Below are 26,413 nucleotides of genomic sequence, written 5' to 3'. Positions count from 1 at the left end.
CCCAGTGACTCGTTACGAACAGTGGTAATCAGCGTCAGTCCTCCCTGCTTGTGGAGCCGGGTGGCTGTTGAACACCCAGCTCTTCCTCAGCGGGGAACAGGCTACTTGCTTCTGCCAGCACCGAGGGGGCTGACAGCTAAAATGTAGCATTACAGTGCCTTTATTAGCCTTAAGGTTGTGATGTCTTTTGGCCCATCAGCAGTAAGAACAGAACTTGAATACTAATGCTGTAACAGTTCTGATTTTCAAGTCATCACTACGTACAGGGCTCTGAAACTACCACAACCCCCCCCTCAGACCTTTACTGTAGAAGGTGGAATCCTGCAAAGAGCCTCAAAATAGGAATGATTATTAAAAAATAGCATGCAAAAATACAGCAACTGCTAGTTGATGGGAGAATAACCTTCTGTTCCTCTCTCAGGTACGATCAGGCATTTTTAGATAGGTAGATTCAGATTCCCTAATAATTCCTCTGATGCATTGAAATATTGCTTTTGTGGCTTTTTGTGTCCTGGTCTATTCCTTCAGCGCAGATGCTGCTGCACCGGCAGCTTTTAGCGCTACATTGCTGCTCTTGGTTGGCTGCTACATGTGCATTTTGTTCTGCAAAGCCTCCTGGATCCCTCGGCATAGTGACCTGCCCTCAGGCAGGTCAGGCTTACCCACGCTTATAAGGGCTGCTTGGATCCAAGCCCTTAAACTGTCATCCTTTTTCCTTCTTTCTCCGCCTCTCCTGATCCATGCTATAACCTTGGCCTCTGCTTACTAAGGCTAACAGAGATCTACAGTTCTTGCTGAACTATCAAAAAGTGCTGCAACCACTAGTTAAAACCTAGATGAGTTCAAAGTGTCATGGCAACCATAACTCTGAAATAATTTAATCTTTCATTTTCCCTCTTCCTTTTTCTCTCCCTATTGACCTCACGTTTCCAATAATGGACTTCTGACCTACAATCTTATGTTGTGTTGTATTTGTCTTCCCGTTTCAATTATAAAACAGCTCAGATATTCAGAATTTAGAAAATATGACCCCAAACCATAAAATTTGGTTCTAGATTTCAAATGACCTTATGCTTTGTGATATTCACGGACCACAGTGTCCCCAATGCTAACCTGCTGTCCCAAAATAATTTGAAAATCTAGAGATATGATTTTGAGATCATATGAAACTTGGACAATGTCTTCCCCCCACCCCTTAAAAAGTAAAGCCAATAAAAAGTAACTAGAAGCACAGTAGCAATTGTTCACGTGCTATTTCTCCTTTTTTTTTTAAATCAGTACAATCTGTGTATTTTTAACCTTATACAAACAACTACATTTTAAGATATTCCTGGTTGTTTTGTACTGATAGCAGATTTTTAAATTTTAGAAGACACTCTTCCTTCAATTACAGGGAGTCAAAACTAGTGTGCTTTTTCATTAACTTTTAGTTTTCAGTTTGTGTATAACTGAACTTGTTCCAGCTCAATTTGCATTGTAATTCAGCAAAACTTGAAGCAACAGGTGAGGTCCAGTCTTGGTCTGAGTAAAACATATCAGTTCAAACTGACTTTCAGCTTTGGATCTATTTCTCTCTCTGTTCAGCTGCCTTAGGAATGAACAAGTAACTATGAAAATATACAATGAACTTCCTTTACATTGTTTATTGCTTATGGCATCTCTCACCTCGGTGACAAATCCAAAGGAGTTCAATTCAAAGTGAACTAAGGGAAGTACCAAACCTGTTCTGAGCTGGAGGGGCGCTTCTGACCGCCTGCCCTCTGGGGCAGATGCTGTCTCTTCTTGCTAGGGAACTCATGAGCACCTTTATGTAAATGAATGCAATGTTCTCTCTCCCCTTTTCCTGTCTGACAGCTCCACCTTGTTCTCCCTTTCTTTAACTTTCTTAAATACAATTCCATCTCAGTACCCATCAGGCAGACTTCAATATTTGTTGATGATAACTAGTTCGGATCCTTTCTAGTCCCACTCCTTGGCCTCTGTGGAGGAGCTCCAATTTCAAAATAGCAAACAAAAATGTTACAGCCTCTCACAGGAAAACTAAATAAACTATCAAACACTAGGAGAGCAAATCGAATTATTGTAATCCTCCCAGGCACTGGCATGACTTTGGAAAGACTCACATTTCTTTTTTTCCCCTCCCCTTAAAAAAGGCCTGGCATCTTGACCCAAAGACAACAGTGGTTTGATAGGTTTTCCACCTGCCTGGGGGACTAGCCCTCATGACACGGATATAAACACACTCGTGTCTTCCCTTCATTGCAGTTTGGTAGGGTATATCGCTGGGGGTAGGGAGAGTCCTGTACTATCAAGACGTTCTGGGTGCAAGCTTGCTGGCAGTCAGTAAGTATCACTAAAGCCTTGATCCCGTTCCCCTTGCTGTCAGTGTCGACATTTCTATGCTCTTCAGTAAGAACCAAAGCACAGAATTTCATATGAAATAGAGTTACTGAATTCTATAACCCGCCAAAATTCTATAAGGCCACCAGCTAAAACTAGAAAGGACTTCCATGATCTTAAGTTCTCCAAAACTGGTAAGTTAGATAAGGTAAGCCTATGTTGAAGGTGATAACGCAGGTTAAAGAAAAAGCACGATTACCTGTTGTATTTCGGGTGAGGGATGATTTTGATAAAGTAACAAGCAGCTGCAGGTGTTAAGATAAAACATAGGTGTTGCACAAAACATCATACAAAATGTACGCAATTCTTCTCTGCACTGAAAAGCATTCATAAGTCGCTAAGCTTTCTGTTTTATGCAGCAGCTATTTCTCTTTGATGGCTTTAATGCATTTTGACCTTACAATCACTTAAAATTTCCTGTGACCCTTTTCATAGCTTATCCCCTTCCAGGCTGACTTGACCCAGTGAAATGCTTCTTGCAACTCTTTTTATCAACCTCCACGGAGCTCCATAGTTCAACTGTTCAGCCCTAACAGCTTTAAGGTAGACAGACCTCCTGCTTTGTCAGCCAAAGGGAAGAATTTTCCTGCAAAGTAAATATTTCCAGAGATTACTAAAATTCTAAGGAAAAAACCAACGAACACCTTAAATGTTGTGTGTAAAGTAGGTCCTCCTGGTGTAAGTAGCACCAGCGATAGACACCTACAATTCCAGTGTCTTCCTTTGCCTGCCCTTCTTGCCATTGATTTACAGTAACAGTTCCCCTAAAACATACACAGTATTAAGCAAAATATCCCTGCTATGCAAAGCCAAAAGGGACTGGGGGCAAAGTTAAGCACTGGGCATGCTTTGCTAGACTGCACATCCTAGAAGCAACTGAGAGTAATCTCTTGTTCTAACAAATAGTCACAATATTAGCCAGCAGTATCTGCCGATTAGTTTACAGTGATTAAAAGAAGCCAGATATTTCCTTCAGACTCCCACTGCTTCTGTGGATTAGCAGACAAAAACTTTTCAAGTTAAACCTAAACCACCTTTTGATGCAAGTACCCCATTACACCTGTTCTTGTTAGAAGTAGATAATAGTGAGTAGTGAAAAGCTTGTAATTTTGTTGAAATAAGACAGTCTGCATCACCACCCTCATAAAGTCAAAACAGAGGGAATATTAAATCAGGCTCCTGAAATCTTGGCAGAAAGGGATCCTTTGCAATATTTCAGGAATACGCCCTGCCGCAGCTGAACATCTATGTCCTTTCCTGACAATGAGACTGCATAGACTATTTCTTTCTGAATCAAAAATTACCTGTCATCACGTATCCTGAGCCATGCTGCTGATGAGGAGACAGTGCGTCATGCGGCAGTGCTGATTAGAAGAGGTAGTTTTCAAGAGAACTTTTCCTTTTTTTTTTTTTTAATATGCCCCGTGGAAGCTGAGAAAATTGACCTGCTTCTGGATGCATTCTGCCTTTGGATGGAAGAGAGAAAATAGCCTCAAGCAGTAACATCTGTGTGGGCCAGCTAAGGTAATGCATCAGGCTATAGCTTACTGACAAAGAACACAGAAATGCGGCCAAAAGAACACCTACTGGTAGATACATACTTCAACGTATCCTTTAAGTCACCATCCCTGTGCTGTCATTTATATGTGATTCACAGGCACTGCTTTTATTTCTGGCTGGGGTTGGTTTTGGACTGACTTCTCTGTGGGTCTAGTGCATATTTCGACTTGCTCTCTCTATTGCTCTTTTGAGGAGCTGGAAGCTTGATCAGTTGCAGTTTTGGCTTTTCCGTGTGTACATGTTGTTTTAATGTTTGTTTTCTCCTTTCTGCTTAGTGGTTATCTCGATTTGGTGTGACGTTCTCAAAAACAAAGAGCTGTAGCTGGGGACATATAACACAGTAAGGACACAGAGCATGGGATGGATTTAAAAATAACACCGACTGGTCTTGTCAGGAAAATAGAGATGACAGAACTCAAGCTGAGAACAAAAATGAAACTAGTAGATATGAAAGCAGTGGGTTTTGTGTTAAAACTGGCACTTTTAGTCCTTTTCCAATGTTTGTAGGTAATATAGCTGTAGCTGGGGACATATAACACAGTAAGGACACAGAGCATGGGATGGATTTAAAAATAACACCGACTGGTCTTGTCAGGAAAATAGAGATGACAGAACTCAAGCTGAGAACAAAAATGAAACTAGTAGATATGAAAGCAGTGGGTTTTGTGTTAAAACTGGCACTTTTAGTCCTTTTCCAATGTTTGTAGGTAATATAAACATAACCACTGGCACTTTTAGTCCTTTTCCAATGTTTATAGGTAATATACATCACCTATTGATAAAACACAAAAACCGGGGAGAAGCTCTGTGCCAGGAATGGCACAATCATGAGCCCGCAGCCTTAAAGTGTAGAGATGTTGCTGACCTTTTTCATAGGACAAGAACTGGAAGGTCAGGTCAGCAGTTTGACAAAATAACACGGTTCAATTGATCGACTGGAAAGAAGGTTCCCCATCCCTCTGGATGCATTATGCATCCCAGCAGCACTGCTCGAATGAAACATTATCCTGACCGCAGCAAGGAAACAATTGGTCGGATGCTTCTAGGCTCCAAATAAAGATTTGATCTTGCTGAATGGTCTTTAATCCTTTGAAAAAATGAATCACGAAATGGGTGTGTTCTGGCCAAAAAGGGTGTTTCTAGCAAAGGCACCATTGTTTGGATTCTACTACCCTGACACTAGCAGAAACTAGTCGAGGTAAAAAATGTCATTCTCCCCTTTAGAGGGTATAACTGATGCTCAACAGATCATTAGCGAGATGGATGTACCAATATATCTGCTGCTGTGAAGGTCCCAAATGCACATAGCTCTGAAAAACATGTTATGGATTCGGGACACTAGCAATTTCTAGTCCCTTTTTTTCTGTTTCCAAGGGCAGTAAGGAACTAGTTTTGCCTGTGTTGATTTTTAGGCACGTATGCTGTTCCAAAGATTGATTTTCTTTGAAATTCCTCATCTATGTTGATTTGGACTTGTAAATAAAGAAATAACTTTCTCTCCAAGCTCTATCAGAGTAACCTCAGATGTGTGATCCACTGAATGGCAGTAATTATAGCCACAGATTAAATTTTAAGAGGAAGGAATTTTTGTCATGTAATAAAATTGTTTGCAAGTTTTGTGCAAGGTTCTTCTAAAATTTGGATCTTTATCCATATCAAGCTACCAATCATTTTGAGGTTTGCTCATCCCTATTTCTCACTTCAAGTATCTCTGGCAGAGATGCAAAGCACTTCTTCAATAAATTACCTTTCTGAATAGTAAAAATAATCTGGTAGAAACCTCTGAGGGATGCAGTGCAGGAGAACAAATTACTACAAGACACAGAGGGAGCTGTAAATGTAATTGTGATGGGTGTGGTGACAGTTTGCATTTATAATATATTCACTTTACCACACGGCTCTAGCAATATGAGTTAGTTTGCATGACCTAGCACACATTTCAGAAGAAAAAGTGGTCTGAAAAGTTGTAGACCATACAGATAGCAGTGCAATGCCAGTGCTTTCCCTAATTGTGTGGTCTTCATTCTGATGCGTACTCTGATATACCTATGGGGCCTTTTAGAGTTATTAAAGCAGGAAATAAATCTAATTTAGGTATTAGTTCAGGGAAAAAATGGGAAAAATAATGAATATTGCATGGTAAAACTACTGAGATGCTAGACTAAACTCTGTGTGTTGGTGCCTAATGTCTTGCATTCCTGTTTGCTCTGTCATGTCACTCTCATCAGATGATAACATTTTCTGTCAGTTAAAGAGGATCCTAATCTCTCCAGCTGTACCTCCAAAAGATTCCCTGGTAGTCTGTGGTAGGCAAGACTCTTAAACCTCAGCAAGCTGTGGAAACCGATGAGGGATTGTCACTCCAATACAGATAGGGGACTCCTCACTCTCCTTGGACTGAAATATTTCTCCCTCTGGGTCTCCTGATCTTCATTTTGCCTGTTGTCTCTTTCAGGTGAAACTCTTTCTAGAGGTACAATGGTATGATGTTTGGATAGCTGCAAAATATTTCAGCGTCTTTCAGAGTGAAAGCCACTATAAACAAAATAAGCATGTGCAGGTGCACATTTATATATTTGAGGAATATTCTGCTAGGAACTGTCAGATTTTGAGATCATTACCAAAACCTTTTTCTCATTTACTGATTGGTTTTAGTCTGCAACACTATTAATTTGAAAGAGACTATAGCTATACTTTATTCTCATCTTTGCAACTGTTAGTATATAATTAATGTGGGGAATTGTAAAGTATACTCTCAGCACAGCTTATATTCCCGTCTTGTTAGGGTCTTGGGTTTGGTAACATTTTCTCTTCATTGAAGAATGCTCTGTGTTTTATTAGGTCAGTGAACCATTGCAGCGTGTGTATAAATTGTTCTGTTGAGCTGCTTTCTTGTCATGCCTGAATAAGAAGTGAAAGAGGATTCTCATATACATTGTTTCCCTCTGTTGATTGTTTTTGCAGCTTCTGTGCTTGCAGTGTGATCTGCCATTTAGGCACGTTTCCATTGCGCTGAGTGGGCTAAGCTGTCGCCTGTGCTTGATGCAGTTTGGTTTATTTTCATCTGTACAAAGGAAAAGGGAGATTCAGGCAGAGTCACCGAAGAGAACCGCAGTGGCATGGGAGACGCAGTCTCAAGCCAGGAAGAAGACCGGCCGCAGGCCGCTGTGGTCCGGCTGATAACCCAGCCGAAGAGAAGACCTCGGGTGGGAAGTCAGGGGGTTCAGAAGAGGCCTGCTGTCTGCATTGGCATTGCACTAATCTGTTAGTCATCCCGTTGTTATCTGTCTTAGAAAGTAAGCTAAGGCTTACTTGGGAATCGATGCTGGAGAAGATTGTCTTGCCAATGTCTTTTTGTGGATAAACAGACAACATTAATCTCCAGAATTGTCCGTCCTCTGGGCTTTTCAAATGGTAGATCCCATGCCCCTTTTTTAAGAGACATTTTAAAAATATTTTAATTAAAAATAGACTCCCAAAAGTATTGTTTCTTAAATCAATTAGTGGAAAAAAGCACTTATCCTCACACAGAAGCCCACTGCAAAGAGAAATGCAGTAATTCAGGAATCCCTGCTTTTTTACTTTAACTATGCTTTTACATATGGCAGCAGATCTGGCACATTTCTTTAGTGCCTTCAAGATACAAATTAAGAAATACTGGCTCAAAACCTAGATTTTCTACTCTAGTAAAAATCATGCTGTAGTCCGTGAATGTTTTGCTTATGGAAAGAATAAAAATTTAATAAGGCTTTTGGGCTTATTTAGGATATATATTCAGTTCTTACCCAGATATATTCTTATTCTCTTCCTGCAAAATAAATTTAGACAACTGCATGTGCTCAAAACCCCTATTAAAATAAATGCATCCGCTACATATATATGAACAAAATGTAGCTTTTAAGAAAAGCCAACTAATGGTTTTGTCACAAATCCTTACTAAGAGTGAGCAGAGAGGAGCCCTGCTCTGAGAGCAGACCACAAACCAGGTTGTACCTTGAGTCACTGTCTCCCATTCGGTTCTCTCCCTTTCTCTGGGAAGTCACAGCTCTCCCCGTTCCCCCCAGGCAAGATGCGTGGGTCATGTTGTGAATGATCCAGCCGAATGGGAAAGACAGTAGTAGCCTTGATATTTTTTTCTTCGTCTTCTGTTGTATTTCCTGCTCAAGGAAGGAAGATGACATCTAATATGAACCTATTCTGTTACATGGGCTGGAAAGTCAAGTAAGAACTGAGACCAGGGTTTCCTTTTCCTGTGTCTCCAGACTGTGCACCAACCAGTCAACAAGCCAACCTACCAATCTTTCTACTTCTGTTGCAAAACTAATGCTTTTAGCAGTAAGTTACAAGTCTCTCTGCTATGAGCAGCTGTTTATTTATTTCCAAACACCCACTGCCTGAGGATATTGGTCATACTGAAATCGTAGACAAGCAGTTGTTGCTTGTGAGCACATCCTTGACGTATGAAAAGCAAGTCTAACGCAAATGATTACTCCGTCCATTTAAATGAGATACACGGGTTGTTCCCTGCTCGGTTGTGTGGGAGGGTATGCTGGACCTCTGGTTTGCAAACTGGCTGATTTTAGATGGCTTGAGTCAATCTGCCTACTCAGTGAAGATAGTCCAGAGAATATATCACCCATTGTCAAGGTGATAACTTGGTGGAAGTCTAATTTGTTGAGCAGTAAAACTTCCTGCTTATGCAGCTGGCAAGGCAGTAACCTACAGAAACATTACATGGGAAGGCTGGAATATGGGAAATCAGTGACTTTCACAATATGACATTGCTTAGCAAAAAGCTGCTTTTGAAACCCAGTGTTCACATTTCCAATTAGTTTGCCTCTAGCTCTCATGCAAGTAAAGTCCTCATGGTACCGGGAAGGAAAAAGAGAAGGGGAGGGAGGAGGAGCAAGCAGAGCTGGAAGAATGAGCGTGAATTATATTGTGCACTGTGTATTGGCTGTAAATCCTGCCTGCAGGAATTACTGAAATGGAGAAATAGTTATCTACTAACTTTGAGATCTAATCTGCAAAGTCCCAATGTCAGTGCGATGATTTATGTGTTACAGAGTTGGCAGGATTCAACATGACACGATAAAATAGATGCATGCAGGAACACGGTCTCTCTGTTTTAAACCGTATGTCAACTCCAGCTAGCTGGCTGCGAGACGAGTGGCAAGAAGGTACGCTGCCGTAAGAGGGACCGAGGTCAGGCTGCAGATGTGGTTGGTATTCTGCAGAAGAGAGGAGGAGCATGTTCAGCACTGTTCTCCTGTGACCTTTGCTTGCTGATGAGCTCCAGAGGGAGCTGTGGCTTGCCTTTTTGCTCAGAGATGAACTCACTAGAAGCAGATAGCAATGGGGAAGGGTTAAAAGTGTGGTCCCAGGAATTCCTCTTTTTTTCCCCTTCTCTTCGCTCCAACCCTTCACAAGAAAACTCATCTTTTATTAGCTTTCCTTTTTTAAGAGTTGTTTCTAAAGCAGTCCTATGAAAATACGTCTAGGAAATAAATGAAAACTAATCTATTTTCTTTGTTTATAATTTTTGTAAGGATGTAGTAGAAATCAGTGTGAACACTGCTTTAAAGCCTCATGAACAGGAGTGATATCCCAGGATTGCTACAGCTGTGCATTTTTTCAAAATGTAATTTAAAACTGCGCGCCAATAGCTTTTCTTTAGTATTAATGCCGAGTACGTTTGTTTGATGCAAAGTCGATCCAGAAATGTATTTTATTTTGAGGTACTGCCAGCATTTGCCTCTTTCCACTCAACAAGACTGATTGTACTGAAAACAATGCGTAGCAAGTGAGGATACAAGGTTGTACAATTGCCGAGGCATAACCGTACATTTCACTGTCAGCTCTGACACCCGCTCATCCTGGGTGTGGGTGTCTGGTTTGCATAATCACCAGGCAGTTATTTATCAGTAAACACACCAGGCAAAGCCTTATATTTCAGCTGGCAGCCAATCAGACCTGGCTGATTTACACGTTTTTTTGAGACGATGTTTATTTACATGCAAAACAAACACAAAATTCAGGCTGAATGCCTTTCTCCGTATACTGAAGAAGCAAAGAAGAGTAAGCCCGCGTGGCAAAGGCATCGTGCTGCCACTCCGTCCTGCACATTTTTAGCTGTCAGGCAGAGAGTATTAGAAATGCCAAACTGTACAGACAGGGATGGAAGTGAAAATCCTAAGGCATGTTGCCACATATTTAAAATAAACCAGTAGCGTATTTGGGCTCAGTTTAGAAATAACTTGTCTTTGATTCACTGCCATGGTTTTTAGTTTTAATTATCTCCTTCAGTTGAGAATCTGAAGCTGACAAAAGCAAACAGAAGCTTTTGTTTTTCTGTCCATGCAGGTGAGATATTAAGAAGGAAAGAGAAATGTCTAAAAGCAGTGGAAAAAATGCCAAAATATCCAAGGGGTAAGTCACCAAAAACCTGATTGGACTTATTTTTATCTTTGCCTCTAAACACTGTTCCTACCTAAAAAAAACTTCATAAAACTGGTATCATGACAAATATGCAATTTGTTTAGAGTATGTGACATCTTTATTCTGTTATTTCAAATACCGATATTAAGGTGCCATTTTATGACATTTGTTCAGATGAAAGAAGTACTTATGAGCATTAATTACTGGAGAAACAGACACCCACAACTATTATTATTCTTATTTTGTTGACTCATCACAAAGACAAAGGTCTGTCCCACTTGAACAGCTGCTACTTACATCTGAATCATAGAATCATAGAATCATTTAGGTTGGAAAAGACCTCTAAGATCATCAAGTCCAACCGTTAACCTAGCACTGCCAAGTCCACCACTAAACCATGTCCCTAAGCACCACATCTACACGTCTTTTCAATACCTCCAGGGATGGTGACTCCACCACTTCCCTGGGCAGCCTGTTCCAATGCTTGACAACCCTTTCGGGGAAGAAATTTTTCCTAATACCCAATCTAAACCTCCCCTGGCACAACTTGAGGCCGTTTCCTCTCGTCCTATCGCTTGTTACTTGGGAGAAGAGACCGACACCCACCTCGCTACAACCTCCTTTCAGGGAGTTGTAGAGAGCGATGAGGTCTCCCCTCAGCCTCCTCTTCTCCAGGCTAAACAACCCCAGTTCCCTCAGCCGCTCCTCATAAGACTTGTTCTCCAGACCCCTCACCAGCCTCGTTGCCCTTCTCTGGACACGCTCCAGCACCTCGACGTCCTTCTTGTAGTGAGGGGCCCAAAACTGAACACAGTATTCGAGGTGCGGCCTCACCAGTGCCGAGTACAGGGGCACGATCACTTCCCTACTCCTGCTGGCCACACTAGTTCTGATACAAAATTTCTGAGTTGCAAAACACTTGGGTTCACACATCAGGAACAACCCTAACGTGCGAATTACCTCCAGGATGGGCATCCAAGTGCTTCTGGCTTCCCCGACTTCACGTAGCTCCATCAAAGGGGTCATCCAGAAGTGTGTTATAGTATGATAAGCCTGGAAACTGTAGCATCCCTACTGTAATCAGGGTATGGCAGGGAATTTTCTCCTTGCTCTAACTCCATGTCGGAGCATATTAAAGCTGAAATCAAAGGGTTTACTGATGCAATTCGTATAATTATTATCAGGTTTCAGAGATAAGTGTGCAAAAACCGTGTACTGCTGTGTATAAACAATGACAAAATAGAAGACTGCCAGTTTCAAGCATTCACTGCAGGTTCAGAAAGGTAATATTTTTGTTCAGATCACTGTTTCTGAAAAGACTATTTCTCAGTTTTTATGGTTCATGGGAAATTTCCCAAACCCACAAATATTTTCCCAAACTAAAGATCAAGAATGTGAGGCTGCTCTGCATGTAATGCATGGCTGGGAAACTTCTTCAGACTCGTCTTTCTTAGTCTTAAGTTTACTCACTCTCTCTTGATAGGTTTTATTAGGCAGGTAATAAATCCACCCAAAATTTCTAAGATTAGAGACTCAGTGTAAGTACATAGTAAAGCTGATTTGCTGTCAGAGGTTTTTGAAACTGTACTAGAAGTGTAAAAGGACTTAAGGACACTGCAAACTAATGTTCAGAGAGCAAAGAACAAGTAAAATAATGACGAAATCCCTCACAAGGGATTGTTTTTCTCACTTTGGCTAAGCCAGCTGTGCTTTTGTCCGCATGGGGTAACCTGGCAGTGATGGGTTAGATGCCACGGAGCTATGATTTGGGCCACAGGTTCACCTCTGGCACTTTCTCTGAAAATGTGGTACCTGGGCCTGGTGATTTGCAAATGGGAGCTGCTGCAGTATTAAACTTCCAGTAAACTTTGTTTCTAATGACAGTTTTGCTATTGTCATATAGGTATTTATTTTCCTTACTCTTTGTGTAAGGATATTACAACTCTGTGCAATTACCGTGGCAAGCAGTACATCTAGAATGAGATCACAAGTCTCACCCAGGGCACAGCTGGGTTCATTAGGTCCTTAAAGGCAAACAGAAAAGATGCTCAAATCACGAGAAATACCTCTCTGTAAAGTAGAAATCTACTGGGTTTTTTCCGATCCCTTCCTTGCCATACCCTTCCCAGGAAGGTTAGCAAAAGCACTGCACAGATCGTCTCCCAGCTGGGTTTCTGAGCATTCAGGCACACAGCCCGTGGGGCTGGTATCACCTCTACAGAGTCAGAGGCCCAAGCGGCTGCAGGATTATCGAAATCTATTTGATCGCTGTATGAGTATATACATATATACTGCGAGTGATACTGCAAATGAGACAGAATGAGCTACATGACATATTAGCTCTTTTTGGAATGTAAAATGCATGTTGTGGTACTTTTTATATATTTTATTTAAGAAAAAGTGGTTGGGTATTGGAAATTCTTCATTCTAGGAATTTATTTTCCACTTTTTATTTGTCTGTGTGTAAATAAGTTAGGAACACATGTCCATATATATACTCCTAGCCTTTAAGTGTGTGCCAAGCACATCAGCTGATCTTCTAATCAGGTCAATGCCTGATTGAAAATGATATAAAATCATACCTAAAAAAAGGTATGAAATGCCTTTGGCATTTGAACTCCGAGATGTATGGGACTGGGAGCAGCCTCCAACTGATGGGAGCACTAGTTTTCTCCTTTTTGTTTGTGGGGGAAGGTTTGCGGAGGTCAGCCGAGACTTACTTCTGCCGCGTGCCCTGTAGTCCTTTGCTCCAGAGGAGTGGAGAAATCTGGATCCTCTGGCAGAGGAGAGAGGAGCTATTTCATATGGCAACAACGATAAGACATACAGCTCTAATAGCAACTGCTTGCTATGAAGAGCTTGTGAATAAACTATTTCTTTCTATGAATCATGATACCTCTCCCGTGTGCCGTTGACTGTAAGCAAGAAAAAAGAAACATTACTCAACATTTTTACCTATTAACAGTCAGTGGCCAGTAAGAGTAGGCAAAGAGTAGCATTTGCCTTCTACTTAATCATGTTTCTCTTCATTCATTACAGACACAGGTCCTTTCTTTAAGTTTTTATAACACTAGGCTAAATAAAACAGACTGTATACTGGTTATTGAAGTAGAATGGAGGCTGAGATTGGACAGAACAAAAATATATTCATCATATCAGAAAGTTTTTTTTGCAAAAGATTATACTAAGACGGGCAACAAAACCTCATAAACTTTTTGAAAGTGGAAAGAAACATGCTGTGGGTTGGTAGTAGCGGTTGGAGCATTTAGGGGAGTGCTTTGCTAGACTGCAATCATGATCAGGTCTTTTTCCTTTTATCTGTCTGGAGATGTAGAACAAAAATATATTCATCATATCAGAAAGTTTTTTTTGCAAAAGATTATACTAAGACGGGCAACAAAACCTCATAAACTTTTTGAAAGTGGAAAGAAACATGCTGTGGGTTGGTAGTAGCGGTTGGAGCATTTAGGGGAGTGCTTTGCTAGACTGCAATCATGATCAGGTCTTTTTCCTTTTATCTGTCTGGAGATGTGGTAGTATGTTTAAAGCTGGAAGCAGCACTTTTCTAATGTTCTCTAACCTCAAAAACAAGATACCAAACATAAGGGTTTTTTTCCTCCTTTCTTCCCTCCAGCTTGTTCCTGCCAGAACACACTATTCAATTGTGTACTTTGCAGCCAGGCAGAACTGTGCATCGTGATTCTCCCTGCTGAAGGAGGGGAGAGCTGTAGTATGGGGATTCAGAAGGCTTTTGTTGCTGGAAGGAATTTTTTACTAGCTTTTTTTCTGTATGTGTGAAAGAGAGACATAAAGTGCTCTGGAAATGTACAGATTCTTCCTGCCAAGAATGGTTGTTTTCAGAGCTCCCCTTTTGCCAATTTCAAACTGGTTAAGAAATAATTAAAAAAAAAAAAAAATTCACATACATATCCTAAATTCCCTGGGTGACAGATATTGTTGAGCAATAGAGTCTGTAAAAGTGCCAAAATAACCTATTTCCCCAGAAGAATAGAAGAATCGAATATGAATACCGATGCTAAGGTGAAGAGGGAGTTTTCAGTGAAAAGAACAAAGGCAAGGTTGAAGCGTTATTAACCAACTGTCTTAATTAAGCTAGAAGTATGATGCTCTAATATGTTTAAGGATTTCAGTCAGCTGCTCTGCCTTTGGCTTTAATTTTACACCCCCCCCCAAATCTTTAATGCAAAATAATTAATTCATCTCCAAATATGAGTGTTACGCATTCTGAATGCATGAAATATTTAGAGAGGATTCTAGCAAGATGTTCTACTCCCAACATTGACTTGACTTAATGCTATTCTAATTAACAGGTTGGTTTTAGACATAACGTAGTGCTATATGTGCTCTGATAGAAATATAGGAGATCACGGCATAAATCCAGACTAAATATTCTGTGGAACATGCACGTAAGGGAGAAAAATTGTTTATGAGTCAGAGAACACTGGAAAGCAAAGGGAAGTTTGTCACTTACTCTTCTGACACCTTCTTCCAGTGTAGCCCTCGGTACAGGAGCACACATTGGTTCGAACGCAGTGACCGCCGTTCTTACAAGGGGGAATGCAAACAGCTAGTGAAAGGAAAGCAAAAGTTTTGTGCACTGAAATCACACAGGGGATCAGTGTTGCCTAAATATAGGCTCCTTATTTAGGCACCTGTGGCAGGAGAGCAGTCTGCAGAGGCTTTATTCTTTAGTCGGGGTAGAGAAGGTGTCTCTCCAAAGGGTGATTCGGGCAGATGCCTAGCTGGAGATCCTGATTCTCTCTTGTTTGTGGAAAGAATGTGGGACATGACTCCTAGCACCTAGGGTCTCTTTTAGATACCTGCAGTTAAGTGGTCGGAATATTCTGAGAATCTCTTGGGTTTTGAACTCTCTAGGTAAAGGGCTTCTTCAGGGGCTTCTGCCCTTGAAATATAGATCAGTGTTTGATATTTGCTAACTTGGTTTTGGTGCTACTTCTTCCCCCCCTTCTCAATGAAGCAGAAGGAAGGGCTTTGCTTTTCTTCAGCATCCATCTGCTATCTCCTCTTATCACTTCCATATCCCATAAATGCGGATATTTATTTTCAAGTTTTAGTTCTGTCTAAACCATAACACTTAAGGACAAAAATTCCAAATCACCTAGGTGTTGAAAATCACCTTCCGTGTTGAACCTCAAGAGAAAGATCATCAAATTACAGAGTCTGTATCATTTTCACTCTCTCCTTCACCCCCAACATCACAAAACCAAAAAGCTTCCAGCAAGCTCCATTTGCAATTAGATTTTTGTGTGTGAATCATTCACTTTCAAAAAATGCATTTGGATTGCATTCATCCAGGAACTCCAGGGAAACAAAAGAGAGAGAGAAAGAGAAAAGTACTTTTAATATTGAAATAGTTCAGGTTTGGTAATAAGAGTGTATTTATATTCCCAGATTCAGGAGGGGTGATTAGATCCATGCTCAAAAAAATGAAAAGCAAGTGGTATAAGCACAAGGGTCTTCCAGCTATTTCAGCCCTAAACATAAATTTCTCTCACGTCTATTCTGCCTGGGCTAATGGGTAAAGTATTCGCTAATTTGACTTCTGCAGCACAAGCGAAGTGAGCAAGAAGCCCAAGGTACTGTTAGCCTCAGTTTAGAGCTCTCCCCTTTAGGACAGGGATTCAAAATCAGGTCCTGCTCTATGTCTGGCAGAGTGATATTTGATCAGATCTTTGAGCAGGGGTCTGAAGAAGTCCTATACAAGTCTCCCATCCACTACACTCTAGGATGGTCAAGTAGGTGATATTGTGAGCCCCATTTGAAGGTAAATTATCATCTGGCTCTGAAACACAGTATAGTACACGCTATAGAGTATGCAAAATAAACAAAGTAGAGCCATGCCTTAACATTTAATTGAATAGCTGCTAATTAGTGATATCACTGACTTCAAATAGTTTTAGATTAATTGTTTAGTTATCATTAATGCCATCATAAATAAGTGCTTACTCCTTCACAATACCATTAAGAACAATATAATGCGGATTTATGACAGACTATAACATTAAAGGAGCCACAGGGGGTTATGACAAAGAAAGTCTCTGGATATACTTCATGTGGGGGCAAGTAATGATATAGGCTGCTGTTTATATTTTAAGCCTGGATCCTTTATCTAGATGATAAATAGAACTTTCTTACCTCTCTGGCACTGTGGCCCGTAGAAACCATAAGGACATGTACATGTATTTGGCCGTACACAGATTCCTCCATTCAAGCACACAGGGTTGCACACAGCTGTATGTGAATATAAGATGACCGTACGAATCTCTTATAATTTTGAATTTTTTTAGAGTAGGCACTCTTGTGCTGCTGCACATGTCATTAGAATAAACATTCCTAGTAATATTGTGATAAATTTCACACAGTCTTTGCTGGTCAGTTGTGCTGTGGCATTTATTCATTGTCAACACAGTGGGAGCGTTTCAGTGGTGTTTTAGCATAGCTTGGGGGATGAAATAAAATATAATTTAATAGTTTGTTTCTGATGTCTTCCTTTGATTTGCACAGTTCATTTGCTTCCACTCTAGTATCCTCACCAAACATGTTCCCAAGGTAGTAAAATGTAGTCAGATTGCATACAGCCTGGATAACCTGGACATGAGATATTAACCATTCGCTGCTTTGTCTGGGTTGAGCAGAGCATCGTGGCATTTCCGTGAAGTTGAATAGGTATGCACCGCAAAACCTCCGTTTGTTCTGCCTCATTTAAATGCCAATTCCCGCAACATATTGGCTTATGCATCACCAAGAAAGCCACTGGCTGAGCTCCCTTTGCCTCTTTATTTGTCTGTTATTACTGTAGATGATATAACAGGCATTAGGGATTAAAAGCTGTCTTGCATATTTCTATGCGGCAAGTACCCAACTGTTGAAAAAAAAGGCATTAGAATTGCAAATTAGTTTAGTTGGGAAGTCACTGTGTGAAGAATAAGGAATCCCGATAAAGTTTTCATTGAAAGCAGAGTGACACTTTAAAACAGTCTTTTTCAGTCTATTCCCTTTGTCTTTCAGTATCTTGCAGAATAGCCCATTAAATAAATTAAATACATTTAAGCTTAAATAAATTAAGGTCACTAAAATGTTTCAGATGAACTAAAGGAGAAATAAAATGTCAATTTGGAAAGAGAAAAAAGTGAAATTTTAGTCTAGATGAGAGGCTTTTCTGACTAAGCAGCAATCACTTATGAAGTCAAAATGAACTTCATTCATTGCTAATGGTGAATTTGGATCAGTTGCCTCATTGTCCTAGCTAGTTCACAGACATCCACACTCTGTCAATGTTTATATTTCCATTGGTGAAGTCCCCTAAGTCCCTTTTTTTTTGTTTCTATATCTGTGTTCATCCAGAGACTCCTATCATATCACTTGAGGCAGGAAACCCCAACAGTATCGACAAAATACTCTGTGTAGTGCACACAAAAGAGTGCCGGAGAGGTGAGCCTGATAGTCTTTCACCTAAGGTGTTGGCAGACAAACAAATTCTGCTGCTGTTAGTCTGGGTTGGAAGTTACTGCTTCTGCTGCTGTTGCCTGTCATCCTCTTGGAATAATCCTGTTTAAAGCCACCCCAAAAGAAATGTGCAGAACTGGAGTAATCTTCGGCAGGAAAAAGAGGAGATAGTGGGAACCGGAATAGCTGGTGGCAATCCCAGACATTTACCATAGATCTTAGCTAGGTTAATTTATGTGTCCTCAATAGGTCTGTCATTTCAACACTTAGAAGAAGAGCAGTCTCCGGGAGATGGAGGTTAAAATGACATCTCTCACCTTCCAGGAAAGGTAATGTAGGCTGAAGGTGGCTTAGTCATTTAATATTCACTATGGCAGAGGCAGACTGCCTCTGTAGCCTTGAGGTTTGGCACTGATTAAGGTACTCCTCGTTCTCGCTCCTTTTAATATTTCATTATTCTGCATGCCTTGTCCCAGGTGAGCGCTGTAGTTGCTGTGCCTTTGGAGGAAAAACAGGTACTCCAGCTTTTAGCGCTTAGGCCCTGAGAGGAAGGTCTGAGCTGTAGCTATTCAAAACAGGGTTCAAAACGATGAGTCCTGACTAAAAATGGGTACCTAGTTCCAATCCTCACCTTGTCATTTTGTACTGATGGGTGGAGGAGGCGTTTCCCTGAGCGTGCACACTTCTGTGGATGCCTTTGTAGGTACTCTGCAAGTGTGAAACGCAGGAGGAGCGGTGTGAATTCTGGCAGCAGCAGGATGTTTAACATTAGGGGGTGAACGGTTACGTTCTTCTTGCAAACTGGCTTTTGTTTTTTTCTCGTACAGTCACAAGCCATCTTCTGGGATGGCGAAACTGAATCCAAGAACTGGAGCACAAAAATCTGTTTCTGACAGCTTACCCTTCTATGTTCGCATTTCTTCCTTAGAGTAGAAGTGCGTATGTAGGTGCTAACGTAGCACCAGAAGTCATGGTTGCTTGCTTACGTTCTTGTCCTAACTTAAACTGGCCTCCTTCTGTTCCTGTCTCCATAAACTGTATTTTTAAGTTCAGATTTGACTGCGTACCGTTAAAAAATCACCAAAGGCCAAACCCTTCTTCTTTCTGCTCCACCACCACACCTTGAGAGAAATGTGTAGGGTTAAAAGCAATGAAAACTGGAGGTTGCACAGATCGTGAGCAGTGCAGATGGCTGCATTGCCCTCATCTCTGCCACTGTGGGTGTGGGGCAGGGCTCATTCTTTGAGCTCTCCGTGAACAAGACCAACAAAGAGTGAGGTTACGTCCATGGCAGCTGAGACTGTAAATCAACATATCTCTGAAGTCCCAGTGAGAATTAGTCTCATTTGCAGAAGCTACCTAGTAAGGTTGTAACTTCTGAAATGGTGAATAGCTTTATTTTCGTTTTTGTGCATGCTAAGAATAAACTCCAGAACCACACAAGTTTAAAAAGCTGCAAAAACGTTTTGTTTGTGGGTTTCCTCTACGTGGCCCTGAGATTTAGATAAACAACTAAACTTGTAAATACTTACCTAAACTGAAAGCCTTCTGAGGTTTTACTCTTTACTAGGTCTCCTGTTCTTATGTTTTAATTCTTTAAGCAATTCCCAGTCTGACCGCTGAATTGGGGGAATCACATGGATCTCAGGCAGCAAAAGACACGAGAGACCAGTCCTTTCTAACCACTTACCTCTTTCGCAAGAAGGGCTGCTCCATCCATTTCTGCATTTGCACTCATCTGGTGACACACAGACCCCGCCGTTGTGACAGTGTCTGTTACACACCACTGGAAAACAGGCAAAGGATCAAAACCTCTTATTGGTAACACCGATGCAGATCCTAAAGTAGCTCTGTTACAGCAAATAATAATAGTATTAGTCCAAGAGGTAAACTGAGGGATGAATTTGTCCCTTTCCTTGGTTTTCTTTCTCTATTAGAAGTCCTGCATCTAAAATTCTTTGCTTTTTAAGTATTCCAGCTACTCTGGTTCAGAGATAAAATTATATTCCTGTCAAGGGCAACCTGATATTTAAATAAGCAGCGAGGACTGTAATAATGAAACTGCATGTGTTTTGCCATTCAGCTAATACAGAGAGGTTTGAATGCTGATTTTTTTCCCAGATGTTCTATATATTGAACCTCTTTTGTACCTTGTATTGCACAATAGCATGACTTCTAATAGGTATGGTTGTCTTTTTGAGTTTTCAAAATTAGCATTACTGCATTCACTCGCACAACCTTGAATTTCATAAATGTTACTATAAATAACATGGAGGTTTTTGCTTATTTGTTTGTTTTTCCAGAAGCACTTTTATGTAGAAAATGTTGATATAGATGTGCATATTTTTCCATAATACAACTATGCTGCTGGTAAATATATGCTCTGAAATAGTTTAGCTACTCTGTTACTTCAATATATTATACTTTGATTTCCTTGCTGTATTCAATCATCATTTTAAGGGGAAATATAGAAAAATAAAAAGGCTTTGCTTGTCCTCTAATTTTCTGCAAATTCAAACATGTGATGAGGAGAAAAGCCTGAATGAGCTCATACGTACTTGTTTCACATCGAGGACCAACAAATCCATAAGCACAAGAACAAGTATTTTGAGATAGACAAGTTCCTCCATGCTCACACGGCGGATCACACTGCACTGCAAGAATAAAACATGAGGAAAAAAAATACAGCTCAAATATTACAATCTGCGTGCTTGTGAGCACAGCACTTGTTACTACTTTTCCCATACCGTTTTATTAATCCAACAAGTAATTTGGCTACTGAGGAAAACACTGCAGGATAAAAGTAGGTATCACATTAGTAATACAGCACTAACTAATAAGTAGCTATATAATGTCTGCAAGGGAATGATTTTTTTTAATCATATTTAACTTCTGAGCATGCACATCTTTAAGTATGTATTTTTGAAGTCTAAGGGTGGATCAAGTACAAACGTAGTTAATACTGAAGACCTTGCCCATCCCTCTCTACAGATTGGCCTTGTGGATGCTCAGTAAGCCTTAACAGGTGTCGGAAGTTACACTAAAGCAGAGATGAAGTGTTTCTTCTGTACAGAAAAGAGTTGTATGAAAACTTGCCAGCAAAATGGCAAACACTTAAGCAACGATTTACATGTTTAATAAGATGTGTGAGGTCTGCAGACAAAGCAGCAAGTTAGATCATGATTTCTTGACATATTGCAATACGCAGTGTCATTCTGTGGAAGAAAGAGGATGAGCGGGTGTCTCCTGTAAAGCTGGAAGGTACTGCAGCTCCTGAAACACGCTTTTTGCTGAAGACCCTTGCTTGCTTTTTCAGTGTTGATCATTATGAGCCTAGCGGCTTCATTGTGCAGGGAGCCTGGAAGGTTTAGCCTCTTAAACCTAACATCTAAGGTCGATACCTGACATCTGATGTCATGAATATTTCTGTTTGTAGCCCTCCAGTAAGAGGTAGTTTTGCATGCCAAACGCAGGAGAGGAGGAGAGAAGACCACTGAAGGTAGAAGAGGACCACTGACACTTTCTCCAAGACGACGTGCTGTGTGCAGGAGCAGAGCAAAGCGTGTGTGTCAGCTGGCCCTCACTTACACCTTCAGAAAAAAAAAGCCACCTCACATAACAGAATGAAAAATATCTTTCCATGTGCTTGGGAAGTGAATACAGAGAAAAATGTTCTACTTTGGCACACTTTACTGGCAGAGTTTTGTCTTTTATAATGGATATGAAGCTAAGCAAGGTTATTCCAAGGAAAATGCAAAATGAAGCTAAAGAGATCTAAACCAAAGCATCTTTCATTTTAAGTATTGTTACAAGGGGAAAAAAAACCCTGAATGTACCACATTTTGCTCTTAAAACTGGAAAATGGACTGTGTAACTGGAAAGCTAAATGAAGGACAAATACTTGTGGCACTATACAATTTAAACGAAGCTCATGCATTGAAGGCCTCCTCACCTCTTAGGATATCACCAAGCCTTCAGATAAAGACATTGCGTATGAACTTTGCCATCCAAAAAAGTTATGAAAGCCACCACACGTTTTCCAATTGCTGTTAAAAAGACAAGCTCCAAGAAGGTACCTTTAAATAAACCATTCTGACACAAATAACATTAAAGAAATATATTTGGTATTAGATCTGCTCTTCAGGTACTTCAGTATTTACATCTCCTGTTACCATATAGTGTTAACTGTGACATTTTCAATGCTGCATTAAAATAACTTTAGGATGTGACATGCCTGAGAACAGAAAACTCGCTAGATATAGTTTAGATCCATACTATGCATGCTGAGAATGTCATTAAGCCAAATTTAGTTTTGATTTGATGGACTATAAGGTTTAGACATTTGCAATTCAGCATGTGTTTAGCTGAAATTTAAAGTGTACATCTGGGAGAAAAAAAGAATTAGAAAAAATCAACATTGTCTGGACAACTAAATAGATTTAATTTAGACCCATTTAAGCAGTTAGTGTTAAACTTTCCCAAAGTTCTTCTAATTCAGCCACTGGTAGCAGCTGTTGGAGCAGGTCGGAGGCTCAGGCAGCTTGGGGTCTCAGGCTATTAGGGTGAACAGCAGGTAGCAGTCCGTGACGAAACGGAAAGTGGAAGAAAGGGAAAGAAATTGAAGCTGTTTTCAAAGAAATTTGTTATTCCTTTAAAATTGCAGTGCTGTATTTATAAGCCACCACTCGCGTTTGGGGGCTTGCGCCGTATCTCACTGAAGTCAATGACAGGCGTAGGGTTTTGAAAGGAGGGTGCCGACCCGCCCGCCGCACACACGTCCATCTGAAACATCTCCATTCTTCCGGGCTTGGGTAAGCACAGGACTTGCTTACAAAGGAGTTTCTTTGCAATTAGAAATTTACAGTAGGTAGAATTAGGTAATATTCTCTGCATGGAACTGGGAAACACAAAGCCTGGGAAAAATGTACCGCTCTTTTTGACGTACGTGAAATTGCCTTTCCTGTAGGACGATGGTTGCGTAAAGCCTCTAGGTGCCTAAGTGCTATGCCAAGCACAGTGACATTCAAACATATTATGCTTTATTTCAGCGTGTTTTGTATGTAGCACTTAAAGCGAATGTGTCCATTTGAATAGAGTACTTTCCATCTGGCCTTTACACGTTTCGAGATGCATCTGAACTGTCAGAAAAGAACATGGTGTTTTGGATATTAAAACATTTAGCTCTTATGGTGACATTTAATAGTAAAATGTTTAAAACTATTCTATTACTGGTGAATAGCAAAAGATAAAAACTGAACACTGGCTGCAATGTGAGAGCGAGAGTAATATTCACCTAAAAAACATTTCCCTCCATAATAGAAATATACTGTTTGTGTCAAATTCTTTTCTGAAACGTCTATCTTTCATCTTCTGGAATGAATATTTTTTTCCATAAACATTTGCTAAATTGTACAAAGGTATTGCAGTGTTTTTATACTAAGCGGTTTTGGATGGTATAAAATGACAGTAAAGAGGAAAACATTGCTGCAAATGGTCAATCTTGCTGTCAAATGTAGGTATGTTTATGTTTATAATTTAAAATCTGGAGGTGAAAATGGAGAAGTCCATTATTGTTTTCTCTGAAACGGCTTTTTGGGAAATATCCCAAAACTATTTTTTTCCATTAAAATGAGATCATGCGCTTTTTATGTTTCTCTACGATAACTTTGGGGGTACTCAGGAATACCAGATGCTGTGTTGTCTCCTCCATTTTCGATAGCCTAATCAGCAAATGGTTTCCAGGACAGAGTTATTGTTTAACATCTCAAGAGCGAGTAAACTCCCTGTGCCATCCGGCACGTGAGGTCCTGGGCGTGCACCGTTAAAGCAAGGCTTGGAGCTGTGAGAGCATTACCTGCAGTTCCATTTAAAAATTTGGAAAGTCCCTGGAAGGAGTGTAATCTACCTTGTTTCACGCAATCATTGCACATCATTATTTATTTTTTTTCGAAGATGCATTAATCCAATTTTCTAAATGCATAGATGAAGTTTGAATACGTGCAGCACAAGGGAGGGAAAAAAAGGAAAAGAAAATTATGTTGCAGGCTAGCCTGGTTATTGGTTTTCCTTTTGAACAGATATGGACTGAAGCCTTTCTTTTGCAGGTAAGATACACAGATAAAGGAAATAAAGCACAGGGTTAAAGCATGTATTAGTGCGATTAAAGTAACTCATATGCATATTTAAATAGTCCAGCAGTCCAGAGCCCAGTTATGAAATAAATACCCATCATAGCAAATAGAAAATTAACAAGATTAACCTGACTGAATAAATTGGGAATACAAATGCAGACAATGGTTCTGGTTAGGTAGTACTAATGGATTTTGTTTTGTGAAATGTCAGCTGAGTGCTCATCTGCAGTCAAAAAAAAAAAAATGTTAGGAATTGTTAAGAAATGAGCAGAGCACAAAATGCCAGACTTGATTATGGTCTGTATCCATGGTGAGCTGCATCTTAAATACCATGTTCAGGTCTGATCCCCCAGCTATATCAGAAAAGATATAGTAAAAGTGGAAAAGATGCAAAAAAATGTGACAGGGATAACCAAAGTTATAGAAGAACTCGTAATACTTTCCCAACTACTCTGTCTTTCCTGTTATTTTGAAAATTATTTGGTTTGAACAGTGGTTTTGTGATGTCAAGGCAATGCTGTGGTTTTAACTCTTGGGCAGAAAGCATGACTACTACTGTTCTAGACTTCCCCTTCCGTCAGAAAATACCATGCAAAGCCTGTAAAATATTCCAGAGTTTTTGACTTAACATTTTTAAGAAAATATTTCTAAAGTAACATGGCTTTATCTTCCATAGGAATTTTGAGGAACTTTTATGACTACTAAAAAACTAGAAAGATGATAGTCCTTAACTGTCACCTAATCCAAAATAGTTTTAAATAATTGTCTGTGTTCTACAGAACTGAGTCTTTGACATTTTAGTCGTACAATTTTAGCAACCAGACACTCCTTATCGAATAAACTTGAGGTTAGAGAAATAAAAACAAGGATGAGTGGGAATTTGGCTTAAATTCTTATTTTTCTTCAGGCTTCAGGTTTAGGTCTCTCGGAAAGAAGCACAGCAATGATGCCGAGAGCAGAATTTTTTGTTAACTGCAACCCTGTCATCGAATGGAAAGGACATGTTCTACCTTAGGGCACCCTAACGAGCTCAAGAAATACAACAGCTGCTCTCAGACAGTGCCATATGCACAGACCCTGGTGAACAAACCGAGCCTGGGGAAAAGACAGCATTTGTTTCCTAGTCCAGTGGATACAGCGTCTTTGAAAGTGCAGGCTTATGTCCCTGTTGTAGAGTGGGGAACAGAGGCAGGACGATGAGTAATTGCTCTAAGGTGACTAACAACACTAATGAATATTTCAGAGCATTAGCCTCAAATGTTACAAAGCGTGTAGTTACATGTGCCACTTGTAATACACTAGAAAAAATATCAGAAACCTTCTGAAAACAATCCTGTTTGGACTAGTTAAGCATTATCAAAGTACTATTTTTTTATCCTATTGGCATACTGAGCTGAAATATTTAAAGCTCTGTGTGTGTTATGGCGCTTCTGCAGTGCGCTTTGGCAGGTGATAGGTGCTGGCCCATAAAACTGCTAGGAGTGTACCATAGTAATGCCTTGGTTTTATGGTATATGTACTTGCAAAGGACACTCAGAGTGGAAATTATGCACTTAGTAACCTCCCTCATCACCAGAGGAACTCTTGGCTGAGTTGACTCCATAAAGGCCAGCGAGCATCTTCTGCCAGAGAATATGCGGGAGAATCCAGTGGACTACAGCAGGCCTTATTTCTCCTGCTTGTTTTTTATTATTGTGTAGGCGATGTTTGCTATCTCCCAAATGCTACTCTGAAATGACGTTTTTCAAGGCCTTGCCTGTTTAGCAGACTAGTCTTAACATTAGGCCACTGATAAATGGTAATACTGCCTTTGTGCGGGAAGGTGAAAGAGCTCTACAAGCTGAGAACCTGGCCAGCTGTAGGAAAGGGCACGGGAGTGATGAGTAGAGCCTTGAGGAACTACTTCATCTCAGCTCATCTGCAGAGTAATTAGCCAGAAGTAAGAGAATTAAGAATCTGTAATGCTTATTACGCCAAAGCAAGATGGGTAAAAGCAAGGTCCTACTTTTTACAGATGACAAAGTTTTTGGTAGTGAAGGGAGAGATCTAAATGGAAATTGCTAAGAGCAGCTGAACATATCTCAGTTTAGATGCCCGAATATAAGCCAAACGCACTGACATCTAGCTATGTTCTTTCAAAAGAAGATAGGAGGTTGGATAGGAGGTTGATGATCCCCAGAGGTGTCTTCCAGCCTGGACTCCTGTGAGTCTGTGATTCCCAAAGCAGGAAGACAGAGTTGAGGGAGAGGACTTCCAACTAAATCATAACAGGGAGACAGAGGGGCTTGTCCAAAGGGATAAGAATATTACAGAAATACAGTTTGGTATGATTTATTTTAGAAGAGAAATTCATTTTCAGGATGCTGCTTATTTTTTCCCTACCAGTTCTCAAAGCC

General features: G+C 40.3%; 1 protein-coding gene across 1 annotated transcript in view; it reads right to left on the bottom strand.

Annotated features, from left to right (window-relative positions):
* Positions 1-26,413, bottom strand: part of LOC103899489 (von Willebrand factor D and EGF domain-containing protein) — a 189,286-nt gene that overhangs the window by 10,312 nt on the left and 152,561 nt on the right. The window contains exons 22-25 of the mRNA XM_019472158.1: positions 20,445-20,540; positions 19,577-19,672; positions 16,576-16,671; positions 14,891-14,986 (exon numbers count right to left, since the gene is read on the bottom strand). Of these exons, the coding sequence (XP_019327703.1) occupies positions 14,891-14,986; positions 16,576-16,671; positions 19,577-19,672; positions 20,445-20,540 (384 nt within the window). The remainder of the gene's footprint in view (positions 1-14,890; positions 14,987-16,575; positions 16,672-19,576; positions 19,673-20,444; positions 20,541-26,413) is intronic.

Source organism: Aptenodytes forsteri, unplaced genomic scaffold, assembly GCF_000699145.1.
Source record: "Aptenodytes forsteri isolate BGI_AS27 unplaced genomic scaffold, ASM69914v1 Scaffold11, whole genome shotgun sequence".
Taxonomy (NCBI): domain Eukaryota; kingdom Metazoa; phylum Chordata; class Aves; order Sphenisciformes; family Spheniscidae; genus Aptenodytes; species Aptenodytes forsteri.
This window is presented reverse-complemented; position numbering and strand designations above follow the sequence as displayed.